Below are 24,852 nucleotides of genomic sequence, written 5' to 3'. Positions count from 1 at the left end.
AGAAGGGATTTGAAGTATATTTTGGTCAGATGAAATTTATATTATGGAAGTATAATAGTTTGGAATGACTATAGTCAAATAATTAGTATTGTCCTTACTGGATGATAGTGAAATAGAACAATGAAAGATGGCATAAGACATTGGGAGGCTGATTGAATAGAAGTAAGAGGGTCTGAATGGACAACAATCTGTATTTTGAAGTCATCTAGAATGATGCCATGTTAGAGAAAAAGGTCCTAAGTTTCTTAAATAAAGAAAGGAACGTGATATATAAGCTAATAGGTACCCATAGCAAGAAGTTGGACTAGGAAATTTTGATGAAATTAATAGACTTGAAAAGAAGAGATGTCAGAAGAAAATAATTATCTCCTAGAGAGGGATAACCAGTAATGCAATATCTTCTGAAAATAGTCATTTGCTGTTATTACAAGAGAGAAAGAGGCTGAAATGAATAATGGAAACTGTTAATAAAGCCAAAGTTCAAAAGAATAAAAGAGGTTAGGAGGAACAATAAACACATGAAGAATAGAAATAAGGTAAATAGGGAAGGAAGTATGGAGAAAAATATAAAGCAGATGTGATTTTCAGATGATTCAGATTATTATAACAGAAAAATAAAGGTGAGAAGAATTAATTAGGAATTTTGCAGAAGCTCAGAATAAATGGAGCTAAATCTATTGGGTATCAACTGATAAAAAGAAGGCAGGAGTCAAAATCATGATATCTGACAAAGCCAAAGTAAAAATAGATCTAGTCAAAAGAGATAGGGAGGGTAATTACATCCAGATAAAAGGCAGTATAGACATGAGGAAATATCAGTACTCAACATGGATGCACCAAATGGCATAATGTACAAATGTCTAAAAGAGAATCTAGTGGAGCTCAAGGATAAAATAGATAGAAAAACTATACTAGTGGGAGACCTGAAACTTCCTCTATCAGAACTGGATAAACCAAACCAAAAAATAAATAAGAAAGAGGTAAGAGAAGTAAATGAAATCTTAGAATAATTAGAGTTAATAGATATGTGGAGAAAAATAAATAGGGACAAAAAGTAATACACCTTTTTAGCATCACATGGTATATTCACAAAGATTGAACATGTACAAGGGCATAAAAACATTGCAAACAAGTGTAAAAGAACAGAAATAATAAATGCAACCTTCTCAGACTATAATGCAATGAAAAATAATAATTAGTAAGGGTACATGGAGAGGCAAATCAAAAATTAATTGGAAATTAAAAACTATGATTCTCCAAAATTGGTTAAAGCACAAATCATAGACACAATTAATAATTTCATTGAAGAAAATGACAATGATAAGACATCCTTTTAAACTCTATAGGATGCAGCCAAAGCAGTAGCCCGGGGAAAATTTATATCCCTGAATCCATATATTAACAAATTAGGGAGGGCAGAGGTCAATGAATTGGGCATACAAATTAAAAAAAATAACAGAAAGTGAACAAATTAAAAATCCTCAAATGAAGATTAAATTAGGATCCTAAAAATCAAAGGAGAAATTAATAAAATTGAGAGTCAAAGAACTATAAATTTAATATATAAGACTAGAAGTTGGTACTTTGAAAAAAAAACAAATAAAATAGACAAAGTACTGGTGAATCTAATTTTAAAAAGGAAAGAAGAAAACCAAATTGACAGTATCCAATATGAAAAGGGAGACCTCACCTCTAATGAAGAGGAAATTAAAGCAATCATTAAAAATTATTATGCTCAATTATATGGCAATAAAAATGGCAATCTAAGTGATATGGATGAATATTTACAAAAATATAAACTGCCTAGACTAACAGAGGAACAAATAGAATACCTAAAACACCCAATATCAGAAAAAGAAATTGAACAAGTCATCAAAGAACTCTTTAAAAAAAATCCCCAGGACCAGATGGATTCACAAATGAATTTTATCAAACATTCAAAGAACAACTAATCCCAATATTATACAAAATATTTGAAAGAATAAGCTAAGAAGGAGTTCTACCAAATACCTTTTACAACACAAATATGGCACTGATTCCAAAGCCAGGCAGGCCAAAAACAGAGGGGAAAAAAACTACAGCTCAATCTCCTTAATGAACATAGATGCAAAAATCTTAAATAGGACAATAGCAAAAAGACCTCAGCAAGTGATCACGAGGGTTATTCATTATGACCAGGTAGGATTTATTCCAGGAATGCAAGGATGTTTTAATATTAGAAAACCATCCACATAATTGACCATATTTACAAACAAACTGAGAAAAATCACATGATTATATCAATAGATGCAGAAAAAACCTTTGGCAAAATACAACTCAATTACATTTCAAAACACTAGAAAGCATAGGAATAGAAGGGCCTTTCCTTAAAATAATAAACAGTATATATCTAAAACCATCAGTAAACATCATCTGCAATGGGGATAAACTAGAAGTCTTCCCAATATGATCAGGAGTGAAACTAGGATACCCATTATCTCCTCTATTATTTAACATTGTGCTAGAAACATTAGCATTAGCAATTAGAGAAGAAAAAAAATTAAGGAATTAAAATAGGCAATGAGGAGACCAAGCTGTCACTCTTTGTGGATGATATGATGATCTACTTAAAGAATCCTAGAGAATCAACTAAAAAGCTAATCGAAATAATCAACAACATTAGCAAAGTTGCAGGATACAAAAAAAACCCACATAAGTCATTAGCATTTTTATATTTCCAACACATCTCAGCAGGAAGAATTAGAAAGGGAAATTCCATTTAAAATCACCCTAAACAATATAAAATACTTAGGAATCTATCTGACAAGACAAACACAGGGATTAGATGAATACAACTACAAAACACTCTCCACACAATTAAAACTGAATCTAAACAATTAGAAAAACATAGATTGCTCATGGGTAGGGTGAGCTAACATGATAAGAATGACAATCCTACCCAAATTAATTTATTTATTTAGTTCCATACCCATTCAACTACCCAAAAAACTTTTTTACTGAATTAGAAAAACCATAGCAAAGTTTATTTGGAAGAACAAAAGATCAAGGATGTCCAGGGAAATCATAAAAAAAAATGCAAAGGAAGGAGGCCTTGCAGTCCCAGATCTCAAACTATACTATATAGCAGCGGTCATTAAAACAATATGGTATTGGCTAAGAAACATAAAGGAGGATCAGTGGAATAGACTTGGGATAAGTGACCTCAGCAAAACAGTATATGACAAACCCAAAGATCCCAGCTTTTGGGACAAAAATCCACTTTTTGGTTAAAAAAACTGATGGGGAAATTGAAACACAGTATGGGAGAGATTAGGTTGGGTTCAATATCTCACACCCTACACCAAGGTAAACTCAGAATGGGTAAATGACTTGAATATAAAGAAGGAAACTATAAGTACAATAGGTGAACGCAGAATTGTATACATGTCAGATCCTTCAGAAATGAAAGATTTCAAAACTAAGTAAGAGCTAGAAAAATTATAAAAGATAAAATAATTTTGATTACATCAAATGAAAAAGGTTTTGTACAAACAAAACCAATGCAACCAAAATTAGAAGGGAAGCAACAAATTGGGAAAAAATCTTTAGAACAAAAACCTCTCACAAAGGTCTAATTACTCAAATATATAAAAAGCTAAAACAAATGTACAAAAAAATCAAGCCATTCTCCAATTGATAAATGGGAAAATGACATGAATAGGCAATTTTTAGTTAAAGAAATAGAAATTTATCAATAAACACATGAAAAAGTATTCTACATCTCTTATAATCAGAGAGAAACAAATGAAAACAACTCTGAGATATCACCCCACACCTAGAACATTGTCCGTAATGAATGCTAGAGGGGATGTGGCAACATTAATGCATTGCTGGTGGAGTTATGAATTGATCCAACCATTCTGGAGGACCATTTTGAACTCTGCCCAAAGGGCACTAAAAGACTGTCTGCACTTTGACACAGCCATGAAACTGCTGGGTTTGTACTCCAAAGATATAAAAAGGAAAAAAGATCTGCACAAGATTATTCATAGCTGTGCTATTTGTGGTGGCAAAAAATTGGAAAATGAGGGGTTACCCTTTGCTTGGGGAATGTCCGAACAAATTGTGGTATATATTGGTGATGGAATACTATTGTGCTCAAAGGAATAATAAATTGGAGGAATTCCATGGGGACTGGAACGACCTCCAGGAATTGATGCAGAGGGAAAGAAGCAGAACCAGGAGAACATTGTATGCAGAAACTGACACACTATGGTACAATCGAATGTAATGGATTTCTTCATTAGTGGCAATGTAGTGCTCCTGAACAACCAGAAGGGGTATACAAGAAGGAACACTATTCACATTTAGAGGAAAAACAGTGGGAGTAAAAACAGAGAAGAAAAACCACTGTTTGATTACATGATTTGAGGGGTATATAATTGGGGATATTGACCTTAAAGGAACATCCTAGTGCAAACATCAACAGCATGGAAATAGGTTCTGATCAAGGACATATGTAACACCCACTGAATTGGGCATCAGCTACAGGATGGATGGGAGGAGGGAAGAGAGGGAAAGAATGTGATTCTTGTAACCAAGGAATAATATTCTAAATTGACTAAAATAAATAAGTAAAGTTAACAAAAAAAAAAGAATCTCAGAATAAGACTATTACAAAGGACATCAATATCCATTTTGTTCACCCCACAAACTAAAGGAGTTTCTTTTGTAGCACTCCTGTCAAGTTGCATTTTTACACTCTTAAATGAAATTTGCTTTCTTTCCCTACTATTAGGAATGCCTACTTGGGCAAAATGCCCTCCATGGTAAGAAATGACTGAGCATAGAGTCAGGTCAATTCAAGAAACTTACAATATAATAGGTAAGACAAGAATAACACAATTGAAATGACCATCAACAAATATAGTACATGACTTTAAGGGGTTTTGTTTGATTTTTAGCTCGAAAGTGTTGACAAAGGTGATGTCTATGGAAGATTACTTAGGCAGTGTGATCGAAAAAAAATTGTCTTCAATGAGAGAGGATGGTGGTGACAAGATTGTTACATTGATTGAAGAATGAGGTGGAATACAAGACTCAAAGTTCAATAGGTTAGAAATATATATATATATATTATATACATATACATATATATGCATGTGTATCAGAGGAAATGCCATACAGAAGGTAACTGAAAGACCCTGTCACTAAATACTTCAATCTTATTTAGTCAAAACATCAAAGTCCTTTATTTTGAAATATATGCATGCATGCATAAAAACACTCATTTTTCAGTGGTCTAGTTGCTAAACTTCTCAAAAAAGTGATCTAGTCTTTTTTCCTATATTTTCTTTCCACCAAGTTTACTCCCTCCTTTCACAGAGAAGAAAAGTAAGTTCAGCATAATAAAACATTTGCCTGAAGCAATCAAATACAAAAGGGAATTCTAGATCAGAAAGCCAGATTATTTTTGTGTTCAGGACATTGCTCTTATCTCGATTCTAACATGACTCTCATTTCTACTGAATAGGGTCTATAATCTCCCCCAATGTCATACTATTAAATAGCATTTTGAATCCTAAACTCAATGACCTTTGCACGCTTTATTTCCTCCTGAAATTTACCCCTCATAGTACATGCCTAATAAAAGTATTACTGAATAAAATAATATATCTAGTTTAATAACTTTTAGGGTATATTTTAAAACATTTCTGGAATGATTAATTGAATTTACAACTTCCTCAAGTGTGTATAAGTATATTTATGTTCCCATGTCCCTTAAACAATTATCATTTTCTTTTTTTCATGTTTACCAATCTGAAAGAGTTCCTTTAATTTTCATTTATTATTAATAAGTTTGAGCACTTTTACATGTGATTGCTGACATCTTGTAAGAATTATTTCATAGATAAGAAATAAGTCTTTAGTTCTAATAGAGAATTAGGATTCTAATTTTCCTTTTAATTACTTAGTTCACTGTTGACATCATGCTGGAATTCTTTTGATTTTAAGCAAAATTCACAAGTATGGAATATTTATAATCTCTTCTCAAAAGTTTAATTTCCAATTTAGTATATGGATAATAGTTATATAAAATAAATAAATTATTGGTCTTTATATGATTGAGATTGAATATTGATGAAGATTTACCTTTTTAGAAAAGTAGAGAAATATATGATAATATGTATAGAAAATTTCATAAGAATTGAAGATGTCGATGTGAAAATAATACATAGGATAAACAAAAATTAATTCTGTAACCAAAATGTAGTACAAAATGTGAGAAAAGAGGAATTATAGGACTTATTGAACCAGAGGACCTGAAACTGAGTTCCAACTCTGTCTCTTAGGAATTGTATATGATTTGAGGCAAATCATTTGAGCTCGAATTTCATTTTCAATTCTGCAAAGTGTGAATAATAATGTTTTCACTTCTTGCCTTACATATATATGAAACAACACAATTTGTAAATCTCAAGGCATGTTGAAATAAGCAACACTAATTTTCAGAGAAGGGGTCAACCTGAATTATTAGAGGGAGATTATTCATTTAGGAATTCCCCATCCCAATGAAATCACATATCAAGTCTCTTCTCCTATTTCCATTTCTATGATTATCTTATTAAGACAAATACATTTGAAGGGTCAAAGTGTGCATGGTAACTTGTAAATTTCTCTTTTTTTAAAACAATAACAATTAAATAAATACTTTAAATGTACTAATGTGCACTGTGTATAGGAAATTCATGTTTAGTAGAACATGAGGGTAAGTCCTGAAAGGAAATTAAGGAAATCAGATGGATAGACTGACCTGAAATCTCTATACATACACCATAGTTGCAGGGTGTGTTTCAGAGGACTATCACCTCGGAACTGAGAGCCTGATGAGCCCTTTTTAGGATTGCTCATTCACTGATGTCCACCTTTCATCTAAATTTCACCTGTGCCTCCATGCAATTGTTGTATGCCTAGAAGTCACACCCTAATAAAACTGTCTCAGCAGGCAGCCTAAACCAGATTGTCAGTTAATTGCTAAGCCTCAAAATGATCTATGAGTTATGAGAATGTTTACCACAAGTATATGAAGTCTTTCTCTAGTGGACTGAACAGATGAAAAGAAGTTGTTCCAATGTCCATTAAGGTGACTGTAGCAGAAGCTGTGATATGCTTAGAGTTTTGTCAGATGTAGAAGTTGCCAAAGTCATCTATAGCATCCCATTGCCTGTCGTCCTGACTTTTGTTTTGCCACAGGACTTTATATGATGCAGGAAGAGAAAATGAGGCTGTTGACTTTGTGTAATTCTGCCTTACTTAAATTCAAATCCAATGCAAGTAGTGATGTCATTGGTCCTCTTTGAAAATAGGGACAAGCAACAACATGCATGAACTGTTAAAAGACATAGAGAAGTCTTCAGCATATGGGACAGATCCTCCCTCAATGGAAGATTAATGGGATGCCATGGAAAAGAAATGTTTGCTCAGGTGCTAATGAGTAGCAAATGGAACCCTTGGAAGAAAATAATCATATTGATGAGATTAGAAATCCAATGAAATGTTGAAGTATTTGCAAGGAAACAACAAATATGAGGACAGAAAGATGTAATCACAACAGGGCTTTCCTTTGAGGAGCTAACATTCTATAACATTTTGCAAACAGCATGTATCCAATAAGTTGAGATGCCAGTGATCTATTTACTTAATATTTCTCAACCTAATTTCACCACTAGTTTTTTTCACATTGTTTTGGGGAAAATATGTTAAATGATTTAAAAGGCAATCCTAATGAAAGAAAAATATATATATATATATATATGCATATATATATATGTTGCATTTCCTCAAAAAAAGTAGAAATTATTCCTAATTTCCTGAAATTACTTTAATTTCTTAAAACTTAACACATTATAAGTAATTTCATTCAGGAGTCTTTGAAACTAGCCACCCAGACAATCAAAGACTATTACAATTATTCAACTAACTAAACATTTTAATGAAGTAAGAAAGTCAAATTTATTAAGTGAATTTAACTAATCAAGGAGGAATTAAATGTTTTTTTAAAAGACTGATTACTGATCATAATAGAAAGGGCAATTTGGATTCCAAAGACTTTCCTTTATCTTTTGAGAATGAAGCAAAGTATATATCCAGAGTCAAAAATGAAATATGAAATTTACAAAGTTATATTAGGGTATTAAAGCATAGATTTATAGTTATTTTTCCCTACCTACCCCAACTCCAACAAAAATGTAGTAATATAACTATTTATTGGTTTTTATTCCTTTTGGTAAGTAGGAAATATCAACTAAGTTATATATTTTAATATATTTTAGTTGCTGCCATCCAATATATATTTGGAAATTTATGATGCAGAATATAAGAAAGAATGAATGTGCATAGAAGGTGTGTGTGAGCCTGTCTATTGTAAAGCTAGTTTCAAAGAATCACAAAAGTTCTATGTTTTATTTTGGACAAGATCATAACAGCTTTCTAATCCAATTAATAATGGAAAAGCAATCCTGACTATAAAAGACTCAAAAAGTGACCATCCAGATCTTGAAGGAAGAGAAGTCCAACACTTCTTATAGTGGCCCATTCTCTTTTTGACAACTCTAATTGTTATTATTTCCCCTTGATATCAAGGCAGGAAGAAGAAAAAAGGGAATATTAAATTAAATGTTCATGAATCAGCTCAAAGGAAAAGGCCAACATATGAGAACTGAGGGAACACTAAGTAAAGAAGAAAGGGAAGCAAAGAATTTAGGCAAAAGGGGAGAACTAAGGTAACATGGTATGTTGCTGATGTCAAAGGGGACAGCAGAGTAGACAGGAAGTATTGATCACACACAAAAAGGGTTAGCAAATGTTATAATTAAGGGGGAAACTTTGCAATGAAGAAAAGATAATCCACTGTATTTGACAGAAACATAAATTTTGTGATTTTTCCATAAAACATAGAAAAAGACTTATAGAAAAAGTTAACTCTTACATACTATGAAAGGAATATATGAATAGCATCTGGCCTTTTGAAAAATATGTAAAACACTATAGTAAAGATAGACTACTCCATACTCCAAAAGCCCCTAGAATAAGTCAAACACACATTTATAATAATTTTAAAGTTAAGAACGAAAATAAAAAATCATTATATGTTTTAAACCAGTCACTTGGGCACCTTAAGTTCAAAGAAAATTATTAAAGAATACTTATTATAAATGTAATGCAGGAAAGAAGGAGGGAAGGAAGAAAGAAAAGAAGGAAGGAAGGAAGGAAGGAAGGAAGGAAGGAAGGAAGGAAGGAAGGAAGGAAGGAAGGAAGGAAGGAAGGAAGGAAGGAAGGAAGGAAGGAAGGAAGGAAGGAAGGAAAGGCAAAGGAAAGAAATACAAGGAAAGAAAAATGAAAATGTGTACTTACCATCATGATTAGGATTCCCTAGTGTCCATGGTTCATCTGAATCAAAATGAGTATCTCCCCCAATTCCTGGTCCAGGGAAGTAGGCATGTGCCAAAAAGCCTCCTTCTCCATCAAAGGGAGAACTGTCTCCATGAAAACCTGATGCAAAAATGATTGTGATATCCACATCCCTTTTGCCATTTTCTAATTCACTGTAGGGAACTTCTTCAAATGTTAGAGGAGTTACATTCTGCCATACATCAAAGGCACGGCGAATAGCTTTACGTGTTTCAGGATCGCCTACTTTTGGAGTTACGTTCTTTATGCTGAAATTGAGAAGAGAGAAAGGAAAGAAAACAAAATGAATAGATACATTTTGTTTCTTTTTTCCTAATTCCTACAAAAAACTGATATAACTAATTGATGACAATAAAACCCCACTTTAGTAAGGGAATATAACCTTATATTAAAAGGGAATATTATGTAAAATCTGCATATGTAAATGCAGGTACTCATCATTATTTAGCTCTTTGATTCTCAGCATAAGTCTTTACCTGGAAAATTTTTCTTTGCAGAATATTGACAGTATGAGGAGTGGATCATTGAGCTATTTTGCCTCTTTAGCCACAACAGGAAGTCAGCACTAAGTGATCACATATTATTGTGATGAAATAGCTATTGCTGCTTTCAGTTGAAATAAAAAAAGAAAGTTCTTTGTTCTTATAATTACTTTTAGAATAACATTATATATTGTGCTCATTAGTTGAAAACAAGGCCTTAAAGACAGTTTTAGGCTTTTCTTTATTTTGGAAAACTTAGTTTCCAAAGTAAAGTCTTAATTTAAAACAAAAAGAAATACCTCAACCTCATTACTATTTCTGATGTTCTTTTGCTATCTTGTTAAGTATTTTGTTACTTATTACAAAAATGAAGTAGTATGTAAAGTAGCCATTTATTGAAAGGCTTCAATAATTACATTGTCAGAAATAATTAGTTCTGAATTCTTTAGCTCCAACTCTTAATTACAATATATTTCTAAAAAAAAACTTTCCTTCATTTGAAATTCATCATACAGTCTTCTTTGAATTTGTTTCTTTTGTTAAATAGAAATAGTTGGGAGGGAGAACACATACGTTCTTCAATGACATGTATTGTTTTAAGTGAAATGAATTTGGTCTAATGGTCTCATATAAAAGGGCTCAAAATCCCTTTATATAAAAAGCGAAAAGTGAACACTGGTCTCTCTTGACTTCAACTTCAACTTCTACGCCTTCCATAACTCCCACTGTGTTCCTAAGTTCTATGAATTTTCCTTATATAGTTCAAGGGACAGTGTAGACAATTATAATATATCTATACTTACAACCTGCTTAATTAAATTTAAACAAATATATGAAGATTTTTAAGGGATTTTAAGTATGCCATCTTTTTTCCTAGGATGAAGTTTTAGTTTGCTTTTAATTTTTTCCTGCTTGACAATACATTTTACCACAAAAGGTGTTCTATTTATACATATGCCTTATCCTTAGGACATTATGCCCACAACTAGGAATATTATATTACATTTTTTTTAGGATTTGTGGCATTAAGGCGTTGCTGAATAGCATAGAAAAAAAATCTAAGAGACTTGCAGAGGGGTGATGGCAGGGCTGCCTAGTGGTATAACTTTCTATTCACCAAAATTAATTGCCTTTCTTTCATTTTGATACCATTATTTCTATTGCTCTTTGATGACTGGTGCAACATTTGATTAATGACCACATAGTTTTAAGATTTTTTCCATGATTAATTTAAGATTCCTCATCTCTTTAAGATTTTTCTTTTTAAGACTTTAAGTCTTTATGTATCTTCTCCACTTTTCTGAACTATTCCATCTCTCACCATCTTTTAGATGTGGCTATGACCCCTTAGGGTTAGTATTCATTCAAGATTTTTCCCTCTATCTTCTTTTATGTTTTTCTAGCTACATTCTCCCCTTTGGCAATCTCATATGGTCTCTTGACTTGTTATTAATTCTAATGTATACATTTTTTAATTAAATCCATCACTGCCTATGTTGCCCTGCTTAAGGGAATATAGCACAAGGGATAAAACTCCAGTTTTGAAATAAGGAAGATAAAAATTCAAATTTTGCCTCAGATACTATCTGTATGACACTGAACTCATCATGTAACTTCTCTAGGTATATTTTTATTCTTTTATTAATATGAGGAAGTCAAACTTGATGACCTTTATGATCCTTTCCAGTGCTAAATCTATGTACTTAAGAGCTTCTAAGGCTCTTTACCTCCATGGATCCTAAAGTTTCCATCTGGAAAATTAAAAAAAAAGATTGTATTAAATGTCTTCTATGGTCTCTTCTAGTTCTATATCTATGATACTATGATTTCTATGGAAATTTAAAGCAATAAACTGAATCAAATATTTCATCTGACAATCTTGTACATTTCCACCTGATTTACAAAAAAATGATGCATACTAAACTTGTAAGGCTGATTATGGAATTTGTATTTTTAAAATTGGTAACATTTTAATTTTAATTTTTTAATGTTGATTACTCTTGAAATTAAGGAAAGAAAGTATTATATATATATATATATATATATTAATATCCATAGTGATTCTAGGTAACATGCCTGATTTGAAAGGCATATATTATGACACCCAATCTGTTTATTACTAAATAAACAATATTTCCTTAATTTAAAAAATGTTAACTTAAAAAACAAAAATAATTATTTACCTTGCCTTTCTTTAAATAAATTTACTTTAAAGAACTTAGAAATGGTTATAATTTACATAGGCTTAAATTCAGAGCTATACTACATAATTATATAGAAACATTAAAAATGTAAAACTTAGAAGCACTCAAATTTTTGACAAATTCTTAACTGTGCTAAGTATATATCCAAAAGAATTTAAGCATTTGTATACCAATAATAATGGTTAACATTTGTAAAATTATTTTTGTATGCAAATAGAAATTACAATTTATCTCATTTGATCTTCCCAACAACCCTGGGATACAGGTGTTATTACAATTACCAACATTTGAAAGAGGAAGAATCTGAGGCAAGCAGAAATTAAGTTATTTGATGAAGGACAAATGACTGGGAAGTTCCTGAGGAGGCAGGATTTTAATGTAATTCCTGATTCCAGGGTCTCTATTTACCTTGTCATCTAAGATGCCCATAAAAGGCTCAAAAGTGGAAGGTGGGGCACTAAATAGAGCACAAATTTCTTCTTAATAGTCCAAGAGGTATCATAAATATCTGACAATTTTAATTGATCTAAAAGGATAAGTTATGATGAAATAAGAGTAAATGTTTAATATGTTTGAGTGACTAGAGAATAAAAGACTTTAAAGTTGGGACTTCAGCAAGTGTTAAGTCTAGAAAATATGTGAATGAAATTCCCCACTTTAGCATACTCAATATGCAATTTTTCATCCTTCAGTCTCAGTCTGAAGACCTCTAATAAAGAGGAATCCACTATCTTTCTAGGGACTACTTCCTACTTTTGCACAGGCTGTATTTGTTCTGAGGATATTTTTCCTAACACTAAGTCAAAAATCTGACTCTTTATAGATGCAATCACTTGCTCCTAGTTGTTTTCCTAATTCGTCCAGGTGGCAGACCTTCATATCCTCCATTTCATTTATCATGTCCCCACACATCCTCTATTCACTAGAATAAAATACCATTACCTTCAACTGATATTTATATGATGTGGACTGAAGACCTTTTTATCACCCAGGTTGTCCTCCTCTGGACCCTGGCCAACTGATCTATATTCTTCTTAAGTTCTGGTGCCTCTAGAACAGTATCATGTTTGAGATATATTATGCCCAGGAGAGTATCAAGGGGTTTACATCTCCCTTTTCCAGGAAGTTATGCTTCAATTAAAGTGACTCAGATAAAATTACATATTTCTGGTTACCCCAAAACCAACTCAGAGGCTACAGGCCACCAAATCTCCCAGATTTTTTCAGACAAATGGCTTTCTAATCATGTCTCCTCCTTAGTATATTTGTGAAGTTGATTTTTTTGGAACCCAGATGTAAAACTACTTCTTGCCATGTCCTTTTTCATACTAGACTTAATAAAATGTTCCAGTCTGTTGAGATATTTTTGAATAATAACTTTGCCATTTAGTGTAGTAGCTATTCCCTCCAACTTTTTCATCATCTTCACATTTGACGAAGCTCAACATTTATACCTTTATTCAAGTCAATGATGAATTCATATACACCCCAACATCTAACAGAGAGACATAGGACACTAGATTAAGTTGCCATCAAGCCTTTAAAATGGCACTAACACCTGAATTTGCCATTCAACCACTTTTAAATACTTCTTTAAGGTCTAGTCAAAATAGGTCAATCTTTTCCACAAGAATAGCAAGATATGTGTTGTCAATGATTTCCTAAAAAGAAAATATACTATAGCTGCTAAATTATTCTCATGAGTTAGTAATGATCTGTATCAGATGAACTATGCTAGTTCTTAACAATATCATTTCCTTTTCAAGATATTCACTAATCATCTCCTTAATAACCTAGCATAGTATTTTTTTTCAATTTTATCTTTTCACTATTACTTTCATTAATCAAAATTAATTTGAATTGAGTATTTTTTAATTTTTTATCTGATAGTTTTTCAATTGATTGCATGATCTCTAAAAAATAATTATTTCATTTTCTGTAATCTCTTTTTAAGGAATTTCTCAAGTTGTTAAAATATACTTCTTTCTATTTTCCTTTTGGTGATAGAGTAATTTTAACAAAATCTATAAAAATATAATTGGGTTTTCAATATTTATCAATATTATTTTTTGCTAATTTGCAGTGCAATTCCATCACTGATACAGAAGAGGGCTACCAAATAGCAGAATATAATTTTATAAAATGAAGCTTTTTTAAAAGAAAATCTAAGGTAGGAATGAGCCATCTTATATTGGTGTTCTATGATTAAATATGTAGTAATTATTATTCCCTTTTCTTTTTTCAAATGAAAGATTTTAAGCAATTACAAAAAGTTTATTTCTATTATCAGAATTAATAAAAAGGAAAGTGAATTAAAATCCTGTGCTTTTATATAGTTTTACAAATGCTGGAATTTAATTTCCAATTCTCTATTTGAAAGTAAGAAACAATGAATTTTTCATACGTTTTATCATTAATTTCAGGCTTTCTATTGTAATCAGGAAAATTACAAGTCATTAATTGAGGAGGAAATAGGTAAAATGAATAAAAAAGAAACAGATCAATTTATAAGCTGTGAGAAAGTTTTTTTCTATCTCATGACACTATAGAAAATAGTCAAATTAATTTAAAAATCCAAAAAGATTGTACTACAAAGAGAGATTGCAAATGTCTATCCACTTACAGGAACATGATAGCCAATAGGTTACAGGAGAAGAATTAAATTCCTTTGTGATATATTTGTTCTGCTTCATAACAAGTGAATTCATAACTACTGATTTCTTTTAACAATCTTTACTAAACTATAATACTTGACTGAAACAATGTTCTCCAAATGTCAAGATCATGACAAGGCCATAGGTGTATATAATCAATTGATCAGAGTAAGAAAATGGGTTGTATCCCATCTTTTCTGTTAGAGGTCTTTCAAAATACAATTTGAGACATAAATCTAACACATCCCCATACTCTTCCTCCCCAAATCCTCCCTTCTGCTCGCTCCCTCCCCTATGCAGGCTATCATTCTTCCCCCTTCTGGGCCTATTCTAAGACTTTCATGATAGTCATTGATTATTGGCTACCTGGATACTAAAAAAAGGTCAGCTTACATAAAGGCCAACAGGAAATTATCTTTTACTTTCATAAGAACCCTTGTCTCTGAGATCCCCTTATATATTCTTGGAGGACAAATTCCATGCTCTCAGCATTAAGTAGTTAGTAAGTGCTTCATATGTCTTTTCATAGAGGGTAAGACAAAAGAACCTGTCAAGAATGCCCAAACATAGTTGGATTCTGATTTCTATAACATACATCAGTATACTATCTTTCCCCCAAAATTCTTTCTTCCAAATCTCCTCAGTAAGGCACTATGATCCTTCCAATCCTTTATTGTATCTTCTATTTCTGATTATTTTGTGATAGTTTTTCTTTCTATTTACATTCTGATATTCCTGGTGCATATTTCTTCTGACTCTGCTTATCCAGGATTATAACTTTTGTGTCATCTTTGTCACCTTACTTTCTTTCATTCCACATAGCCAAGCAATTGCCAATTAATCACTCAAGACCAATCACCCATTGGTCAAGCATTGTGCTTAAAAACTAAGATTAAAAAACAAAAAGAAAGAATTAAATAATTCTTGCTTGCAAGGAACTTTAGTTCTTTTAGGAAATCTTGTTGTTTGTCTCCATTTGTCTCTCTCTTTTGTGTCATTAGCTCTCATTTCACAGACATCACCCTATTTCAGTCCCTGGCCATCTCTTGCTTCAATTATAGCAACTGACTCTTTAATATACATGACTCAAATTGTTCTTCTCTCCAGGAAATCTATACAACCATAATTTTGTTATATTTAAGGGAAAGTCTTAACAAGCCACTGCCCTATTCAAGAAACTTCAGCCCGTGTATATATGTGCATGTGTGTGTTTGTGTGTGACATAATTTGTACAAAACTGAAGTAAAGTGAAGTTAGATCATTTGCCAAGGAACAAATAGGTAGAAAATGCTTGAGATACAATTGAAATTCAAGATTCTTTTTTTTTATGAAAAATACAATACTCTATCTCCTATTAAATCTTGCCTCAAAGAAGATGACATTTCAGAATAGTCAAAAGTGGGGGAAATCTGTGAAACAGGCACATTATTGAATTATTGGTGGAACTGTGAATCAGTACAACCATTTTGGCAAGTAATTTGGAATAATATAAAGGGGTTAATGCATCCTTCTTCTTTGACCCAAAAATTACAACAATCGACTTCCCAAATGACATCAATGGCAAAAGGAAAAGTTCCATTTATACCAAAATATTTATGACAACACTTTTTTGTGGTAACAAAGAGAAACAAAGACGATACCTAATGATTGAAAAATGGTCATGAAAAAATGGTGGAATATGAATGTAATGGAATATTACTATGTGATAAGAAGTGACAAATACAATGAATATAGCATGAAAAGTCTAAAATGAACTGAAGCAGACTGAACCAATGAAAGCAAGAAAACAACATGAACAATAGTTTAAAAATTAGAAATAACATTAACCACAAAATAATTGAAAATGAATATTGTGAAATTTTTAGAAAAAATATTTGGATCCTAAAAAGAGATATGGAAAGAAACTCCCTCCAAATATTTGAAGAAGTAGGGAGCATATGATCCATTACTTTAAATGGCAATGTTTATTTAAAGATACGGATCAGTTTTATTGATTTTCTTCCTCATTTCCCTTTATCAATAAGATAGACTTTCTGAAAAGAGGTAAGGGAGAGATACAGAAAGAAATCCGGGAAATGTCCAGACTATATATGCATAGGTATGTATCTCAATAAGATGTTTTTTTAATGTAATAATTTCAAATGGCTTGTTATTTTTTAAGGAACCAAAATAATTTGTCAACATTTTAAAATTTATATTCTTGTGTAGGTTTAAAAAATTAAGTCATTAACACTATGGTATATATTTATAATATCTAAGTAAGGAAATATATGTGCATATATATGCATGTGTGTATGGACAGTGTATAAACTTTTTAACTGACAGGAATACAGGTTCAAATTGTTTTATTTTAATTAATTTATTTTTAATTTAAAATGATTTAGGTTCATTTAGAAATATTTTGGCAATATTGTTCAGATTTTCTCCTTCTCCCCTATCAAAGCATTGAATAGTTTGATATAGGTTATATCAATATTTTCACATAATACATATTTAACTATTGCTCATGCCATGATACAAGTCACATACCACACATACAAGAGGAATCTCATGAAGTATATACAGTGGACGAAAGTATGTTTTGATTTGTACTCATATTTCAATAGTTCCATCTTTGGCTATGAATAGCATTTTCTTCATGAGTCCTCTATGGTTAGTTTCAAGATTTGCTATGCTGATAACGATTTAGTCCTTCACAGTTGATCATTATACAATATATCTATTACTATATACACTGGTCTCCTGATTCTTCTCATCTCACCTTGCATCAGTACATATGCATCAATTTGTCCCTCTAATCCCCAAGTGATAGACATCTCCATTGTTTCTAATTCTTTGCCATTACAAAAAGAATAGGTAGGTACTATTCATTTATCTCTGATCTCTTTGGGATACAGATCCAGGAGTGGGTAACCATAGTTTGTTTCCTTTGAGCCTGGTTCCATATTATTTTTCAGAATAGTTGTATTAACTCACAGTTCCAACAAAACAAATTAGTGTCCCAATTTTCCCCTATCTCCTCCAATATTTTTCATTTTTCTTTTTTGGACATGTTTGCCAATGAGGTAGGTTTGAGGTGGTATCTCAAAGTTGTTTTAATTTGTATTTCTCTAATCAATAATGATTTTGAAAATAGTGATTTGAAGAAGATAGTTTTAATTTCTTCCTCTGAGAACTATCTGTTCTCATCCTTTGACCCTTTCTCATTTGAGGAATGTTTAATTTGATAAATTTGACCCAGTCTTCTATATATTTGAGAAATAAGGCTTTTGTCAGAGATACTTCTTATTTTTCCCCAATTTTGTTGTTTCCTTTTATTTGTGGGAAAAATATTTTAATTTACTGTAATCAAAATTATCTAGCTCACTTTTTGTAATGATTTCTATGTCTTGTTTGTTCATAAATTTTTCCCTTCTCCAAAAGTTTGACAGGCAAACTTTTTCATGTTCCCTTGATTCGCATTTGGTGTCACCCTTTATTTCTAGATCAAAAATCCACATGTTCAAATAGTTTTGGGAACTGTATGCTAAATTATCTTTCATACTGAAAGTTTCTCTCCTTAACACTTTGCCATGAATAGGTGACAATATCAATTTCAACAATGTCGCAATGACAACTATTTTAAAGTTTTGATTAAGAATCAACCTTAACTTTTTGAATCACATTTTCAGGAATACAACTAATTGGGAATAAAAACAGGAGAGTCAAATCATGGAACCTGTGTCTTGGAAGAAACTTTGGAGGTCATCTATTGTATTTTACAGATGAAAAAACAGAGCTAAAATTGCAAACTATCTTGTTCAAGGTTTCATCCAGCACCTAAAAACTAACTAATATACTAATAAATCCTCTACTAGTACAATAATATCATATAAAATTATTAATTTCTTTAGTGCTTATAATGAAAGGTATTGTGTTTTGAACTTATAAGAATAATATTAACAATAATATATAATTATTTGAGAATTGCAAAATGCTTTACATGTATTATCTTATTTTATATTCATCTATGTAATTCAGAGGCTATATTATCCACATACTATAGATAAGGAAGTTAAAACCCAGAGAGTAACTTGTCTGGAGTCCCAAAGAAGTACCCAAAGCAGGATTCATAGCCAAAACAATGCTAAAACACTATATAAGTGGAAAACTATATAAAATGGTCCAGAAATTAGTTACATAGATTTCTTTGTTTATGCATTTCTACAAATTAATTAAAACATTTTTAGAGGATGATCAATGATCATAGAATAAAGTTGAATGGAGTTTACCTTTATGTAAACTTACATAGTCTTTACTCTAATGACCAGATTTTCCCCAAGTGCCTAGCATTTCAGAGAAGCTTGAAAGATATATAGCAGAAGTTTTAAATACATTTCCCTTTAGGTCTTATTCACAGAGTTCCCATTTCTCATTCCTTTCAGTATCCTGTGGAACTGATACAAATGTAGAGCTCTCTTTGAAGTCAATAGGATCTCCATGCTCAATCAGCTATATTGGTGCAAAGAGCAAGATGAAAAATGATTCTGAGATGGAAATCATTACTCATTAGCAACCTCCATGCTCCTCTGCTACTGGCATAACACATTCTCACATTATGTGCATATAATACTAGTTTACAAACTGTGCATTCCTTATGTGCAATACATTTGTTTGCAACCCCTAACACCCTGAAAGGTAAATATTAAGGAAAATATTGTGGGGAATTGGAGACTTTTTCAAAGAAAGATTTTGAGATGTATTATTTAATATAGGTTTAGACCATAGTTGTATACTATTATTAGTTATATATAGTCTTGTTTTAGAAAGGAAATTCTGAGGACAAGAATAAGGTCAAAGTTAACTATCTTGGTACTTCTTAAAAATTGCAAAAGAATTCAAGAATCAAATATTATAAGCAACCTAAAGACAATGATATTTAATATCATAATTAAAAATACATTAAACTATTATAATTGTGGCAATAGGAAAATTTAAACATCTCTAAATATGTTATCCAAGTGGCAGAAGAAATATAATGGTGAATCCACTCAAAATGAAACAATCAAAGAGATCATGGTATAAAGAAAAGCAGAACTTAATTATAAACATTCGTGTCAGGAACTCTTCAAAGAACAAATATTCATCAGGCACTTAGCATAGCCAAAGCCCTATGTAAGAGACTTAGGAGGATGTAAAGAAAATCTGCAAGGTATATTGATCAATTTTCTGGTATGTTGTAAACTGAATATGCAAGATGGATTTTAGAGTTCCTGTCAGCTCTTAGGATCTGATTAAGTGAAGTTTATTATATGATTTTAACCTCCTAAGAACTTATAATTTAGTTGATGGTAATGCATACATGAAAAAAAAATGAATCTACATCTTTTGAAAAAAATCTCAAGTGAAATATATCAGGGATCTCAAGCAGAACATTTTCCTTATCTAACAACTGGCAGATGTACAAATTCACCATCATAGTTCACATTTATGTAGTTATTTAAGGTTTATAGTTTTTATACTTTTCTTTTATATAGCTTATGTACTTTTCTCATAAAACATTATGAAATTATATAGTTCAACTATAAAACTAGGTTCAAAGGTGTAGGAAATTAAGACTCAAAAGGGCTAAATTATATAACTAATTATAATAACTAGCATTTTATAAGGTTGGCAATGCATCATCTCATTTGATCCTCAAATTATCCTGATCTTACATGGAAGCAAATGCTAAGAGATTTACCTAGGATCATAAAATCAGTAAATATTTATCTAAGGTAGGGCTTGAATCCCGATCCTCTTGACTCCAACTATAACACTTTATCCATGGCAAAATATAGCTGACTATGAAGTGATAGATTCATGGCTTACATGTAGCTCTTCTAACTAAGGGCATAGCTTCTAGCAGGGTACCTCACTGTCTCTATAAGATGGAAGACCCATATGAGAAAGATCAGTCAATGAAAAGACAGAAGACTTCTAAATTATGCCTTTTTCTATTCTTTGTCTTAACATATTTCTAAGCAGATTATGAAGTTTGTTTTGTTCACTCATATCTCTTTAATAAGAAAGATTTTAATTTTTATTTTTAATTGAAAAAATATTTAATTAATTAATTTAGAATATTTTCCCATGGTTACATGATTCATGTTCTTTTCCTCCCCTCCTCCCCAACCCCCATAGCTGACATGCAATTCTACTGGGTTTTACATGTGTCATTGATAAGACCTATTACCATGTTGTTGATGTTTACACCAGGGTGATCATTTAGAGTCTACATCCCCAATCATATCCCCATTGACCCATGTGATCAAGCAATTGTTTTTCTTCTGTGTTTCTACTCCCACAGTTTTTCCTCTGACTGTGGATAGTGTTCTTTCTCATACATCCCTCCAAGTTGTCCTGGATCACTGCATTGCCACTAATGGAGAAGTTCATTACATTCAATTGTACCACAGTGTATCAGTCTCTGTATACAGTGTTCTCTTGGTTCTGCTTCTTTCACTCTGCATCAATTCCTGAAGGCTGTTCAAGTTCACATGGAATTCTTCCAGTTCATTATTTCATTGAGTACAATAGTATTCCATCATTTGTTCAGCCATTCCCCAATTGAAGGTCGTCCCCTCATTTTCCTAATTTTGCCACATCCCCTCTAACATTTATTACTTACCTTTGAATAAGCAAGATTTTAAATGAGCTTTTGAATCACAAAATCATGCAACCTTCCACCTGGGAGTGACATTAAAGACAATCTAGTCCAAATAACTAAACAGTATATAAATCGCCTCTATACCTTTCCCAACAAATATTTGTCCAGTCTTAACTTGAACATCATCAGTGATAGGAAACTCACTAACTCAGGATACAGTCTGTTCTGTTGTAGAGAGCTCAATTTATTAGCTGAGCCTTCCTCATAATGAGCACCAATCTGCCACTTGGTACCTTCTCTTCACTGGTCTTAGGTTTTCTATTCTGGAGTCAAGGAAAAAGAATCTAATTTATTTCCCATATGGCATTCTTTCAAATATTTGATACCAGTTATTATTTTCTTCTCAAAAAAAAACTTTCAAAACCCATCTTCCCAATTCACATACGTGAAATGGCTTTGATTTTCCTTACCACAATTTTGAGTCTTGTTAATTGAAACTTATTAATTTCAATTAATTCCAAAAAATAACAACATAAAGTCTTAAAATCATAAAAGGAAAATTTACAAAATTCTAAGAAAACAGGACATAAGGATTAAAGATAGAAAAAGACGTGTAAAAGGTGTTACATTCTTTGGCTACTTTTTTTCTCTTGGTAGTTTATAAGTGAAGTAAGTTTAAATCAAAGATTGAGTTGATTTTATACCCTTAGAATGGTTAGCACAGTTAAAAACACTCTTAAAGCTACCCAGTAATAGTGGAAACTAAGACTTAAAAATTAAACTCATATCTTTACCATCATGATAGTATATTAATATGTTTCTACTATTTCTATGATTACAGGATGGACCTTTCATGATTTAATTACATATCAAAACTCACTATGTCTTTATGGAATGAAAAACACAGACCTGTAATTTTATTATTCTAGGGAACTTCTAATTGAAGAAATCCATTATATTAACAGGGGTTGGTACCTTTTTTGCAACATAATCCTAAAAGAAACACTTAGAGTTTTGAGAGGTTATGTCACTTGCCCAAGATATAGTTCGAAGGCCTTGAATACAGGTATTTCTGCATATATTGACTCATTTTTATCCATAATAAAAATCACTATAGGGTGCTTATGAATGTTAATTTAATTCAATTCAATCCAATAATCTTTTTTTAAGTTTCTACTGAGTATAAAATAGACTATTAAGAATTTAAAACAGTAGACATCACTATAATAAATATGATATATGAATTAAAGATGTACAAAACAAAGTGCTACATGAAATCCAAGGATAGAAATTGTTACTACCCATAGGGAGTAAACACCTTCAAGGAAATAGTTTATTGGCTAGTTAATTGATAAATAATAAGTGTTATCAAATATATGCCATGATGAAGATATGGGCAGATGCTGGGAAGGTTTCTTGGATCAAAAGCATCTGAGTGGCTCTTTAAAGAAAAGATAAGAATATTTTATAGAAAGGGATTCTCTAACTTGAAAAATTGTTGCTGAATAATATGCCATTTCACATATTTAATTTACTTTCTTCTTTCATAAAGGCAGAGTCCTTTTCTTGTCTCTATTTTGTATCTCCCCCAACACCAAGTAGAGTGCTCTGTATGCAAACAGCAAAGGACTAATAAAAGCTTATTCAATTTAATGTATTGAATGCCCTAGTAATGCTTTCAGAAAAAAACCATAACTATATATGTTCTCAGTTATTTTCTATTAAGTTAACTTTGTAGGTACAAGAAGAGGCTGAGTAAGCTAGACTTTAGTTTTGGTATCTCTGAATTGTGCCTCATATACACACCAGCTATATAATTTAAGGTGAATCACTTAACCTTTCAGCCTCAATTTCCCCATCTGTAAAATGAGCATAAGAACACTACTTACCTCAAAGGTTTATTGTGAGGATCAAATGAAATAATATGTAAAATTCTTTTCAAATCTTAAAGAATTATGTAAATAATAGCTGTTATGCTTGTTAATTAATGCTTACTGAACAGAAAATGATTTCATTTTTATTATTAAGGATAAAAGAGTCATATTTACATTTTTCCAGCTGATCTAATGGATAAAAAAATATTAAAAACTCAGAAGGGTGAAACTGCAAAGGAAGACTTAAATTACCTGCTTGGAGAATGAATATTAAAATTGTGATCATGTGACTCTAAGGAGATTCTGAGAAATATGAAGCTGGAAGAGTTTTATCCTAACAAAATTGTACAATGGAAACTTCTTCAGGAAAATCAATAAGTCTTCAGGAATAGAATTTCTAGGTCTCTTTTTTAAAAATAGTTGAAAATTGAAATTGATAAAGATGAATGAAATTTTTCCTCAATGTTTCATAGATCTTTAGTCAGTCAACAAACTCATTAAATGCCTACTATGTGCCATAGATTGTGCCCAATGCTGAGAATACAAATGTAAAACATAATTTCTCCTCTTAAAGATTTCATATTCCAGTGTTAGAGACAACATAAAAATAGCCAAAGATGATAACTTGTATTTGTAGAGAAAGTTTTCTGATCTAGGAGATGCCCAGCAATGAAATAGAAAAATCTAGGCCTTATCTTTCTTCTGTGGGTCTTGCAGTTCTCTTTTTTATCCCTTGCAGTTTGGCATGGGACATCACCCCTCAACTCATCACTTAATAGCTAAAGCTAGTAATCCATCAGTTCTCTTCCATCTTGACAATTTCTGGAGTTTGGGACATGGTTTTTCTGTCCTTCCTCTTAAAGACCATCTTATTCCTATACTTTTGGGACATTGAACTCCCCTGGTTATTTTCTCACATTTTTTTCCATTTCTTTTCAGACTCATTTGGTGTATCATCATAATTGATGACTAATTGTGTGGGTGTACCCCAGGGTGCTGAGGGCCATCTTTTCCTTTCTCTAGCCTCTAGACACTATCCTTTATGATTTCATTAACTCACATAGATTTAATTATCAATCTATGACTTCCATGTTTGCATAATCCAGCCATTCTTGTTTCCTTCTTGAGCCTTAAGTCCTAAACCCTCATCACCAACTTCCTTCTGCATATAACCAAGTATTAGTATATATGACTATAGGCATTGTGAGTCAAAGGAAGCAGTTTGACTATTAAAGCCCCAGGGCCCAGAATGTATGTTTTTAGGGCTCATCAGACCTAGAGAGCAGGAGTGGGGGACAACAGATACCCCACATTCGCCATTTCCTGCTGTTCTACAGTTAGATTTAAGTTTTCTGGGTCTCTACCCTTCATCCCTCATTTTTTTAGATAATTCAGGACTACCTAGATTTCAGTAGTCCAGAGCAGTCCACGATCTAGCCTCTTGGATGACAGAGCTGTCTGTTTTTAGTTCCATGTCAGTTCTTTGTTGAAAACTCTTGGTTTAAGCCCTGAATGCCTTAGAGGACTTTGTTTCGGCTGTGCATTCTAATATATTTTTTC

General features: G+C 31.8%; 1 protein-coding gene across 1 annotated transcript in view; it reads right to left on the bottom strand.

The window, feature by feature from the left end:
- MMP16 (matrix metallopeptidase 16) overlaps positions 1-24,852 on the bottom strand; it is a 373,571-nt gene that overhangs the window by 159,689 nt on the left and 189,030 nt on the right. Inside the window, exon 4 of the mRNA XM_001368488.4 lies at positions 9,394-9,698. Within this exon, the coding sequence (XP_001368525.1) occupies positions 9,394-9,698 (305 nt within the window). The remainder of the gene's footprint in view (positions 1-9,393; positions 9,699-24,852) is intronic.

The sequence above is a fragment of the Monodelphis domestica genome, chromosome 3 (genome assembly GCF_027887165.1).
Source record: "Monodelphis domestica isolate mMonDom1 chromosome 3, mMonDom1.pri, whole genome shotgun sequence".
In the NCBI taxonomy this organism is placed as follows: Eukaryota; Metazoa; Chordata; class Mammalia; order Didelphimorphia; family Didelphidae; genus Monodelphis; species Monodelphis domestica.
Note: the sequence above shows the minus strand (reverse complement) of the source record. Positions and strands in the feature narration are given on the sequence as shown.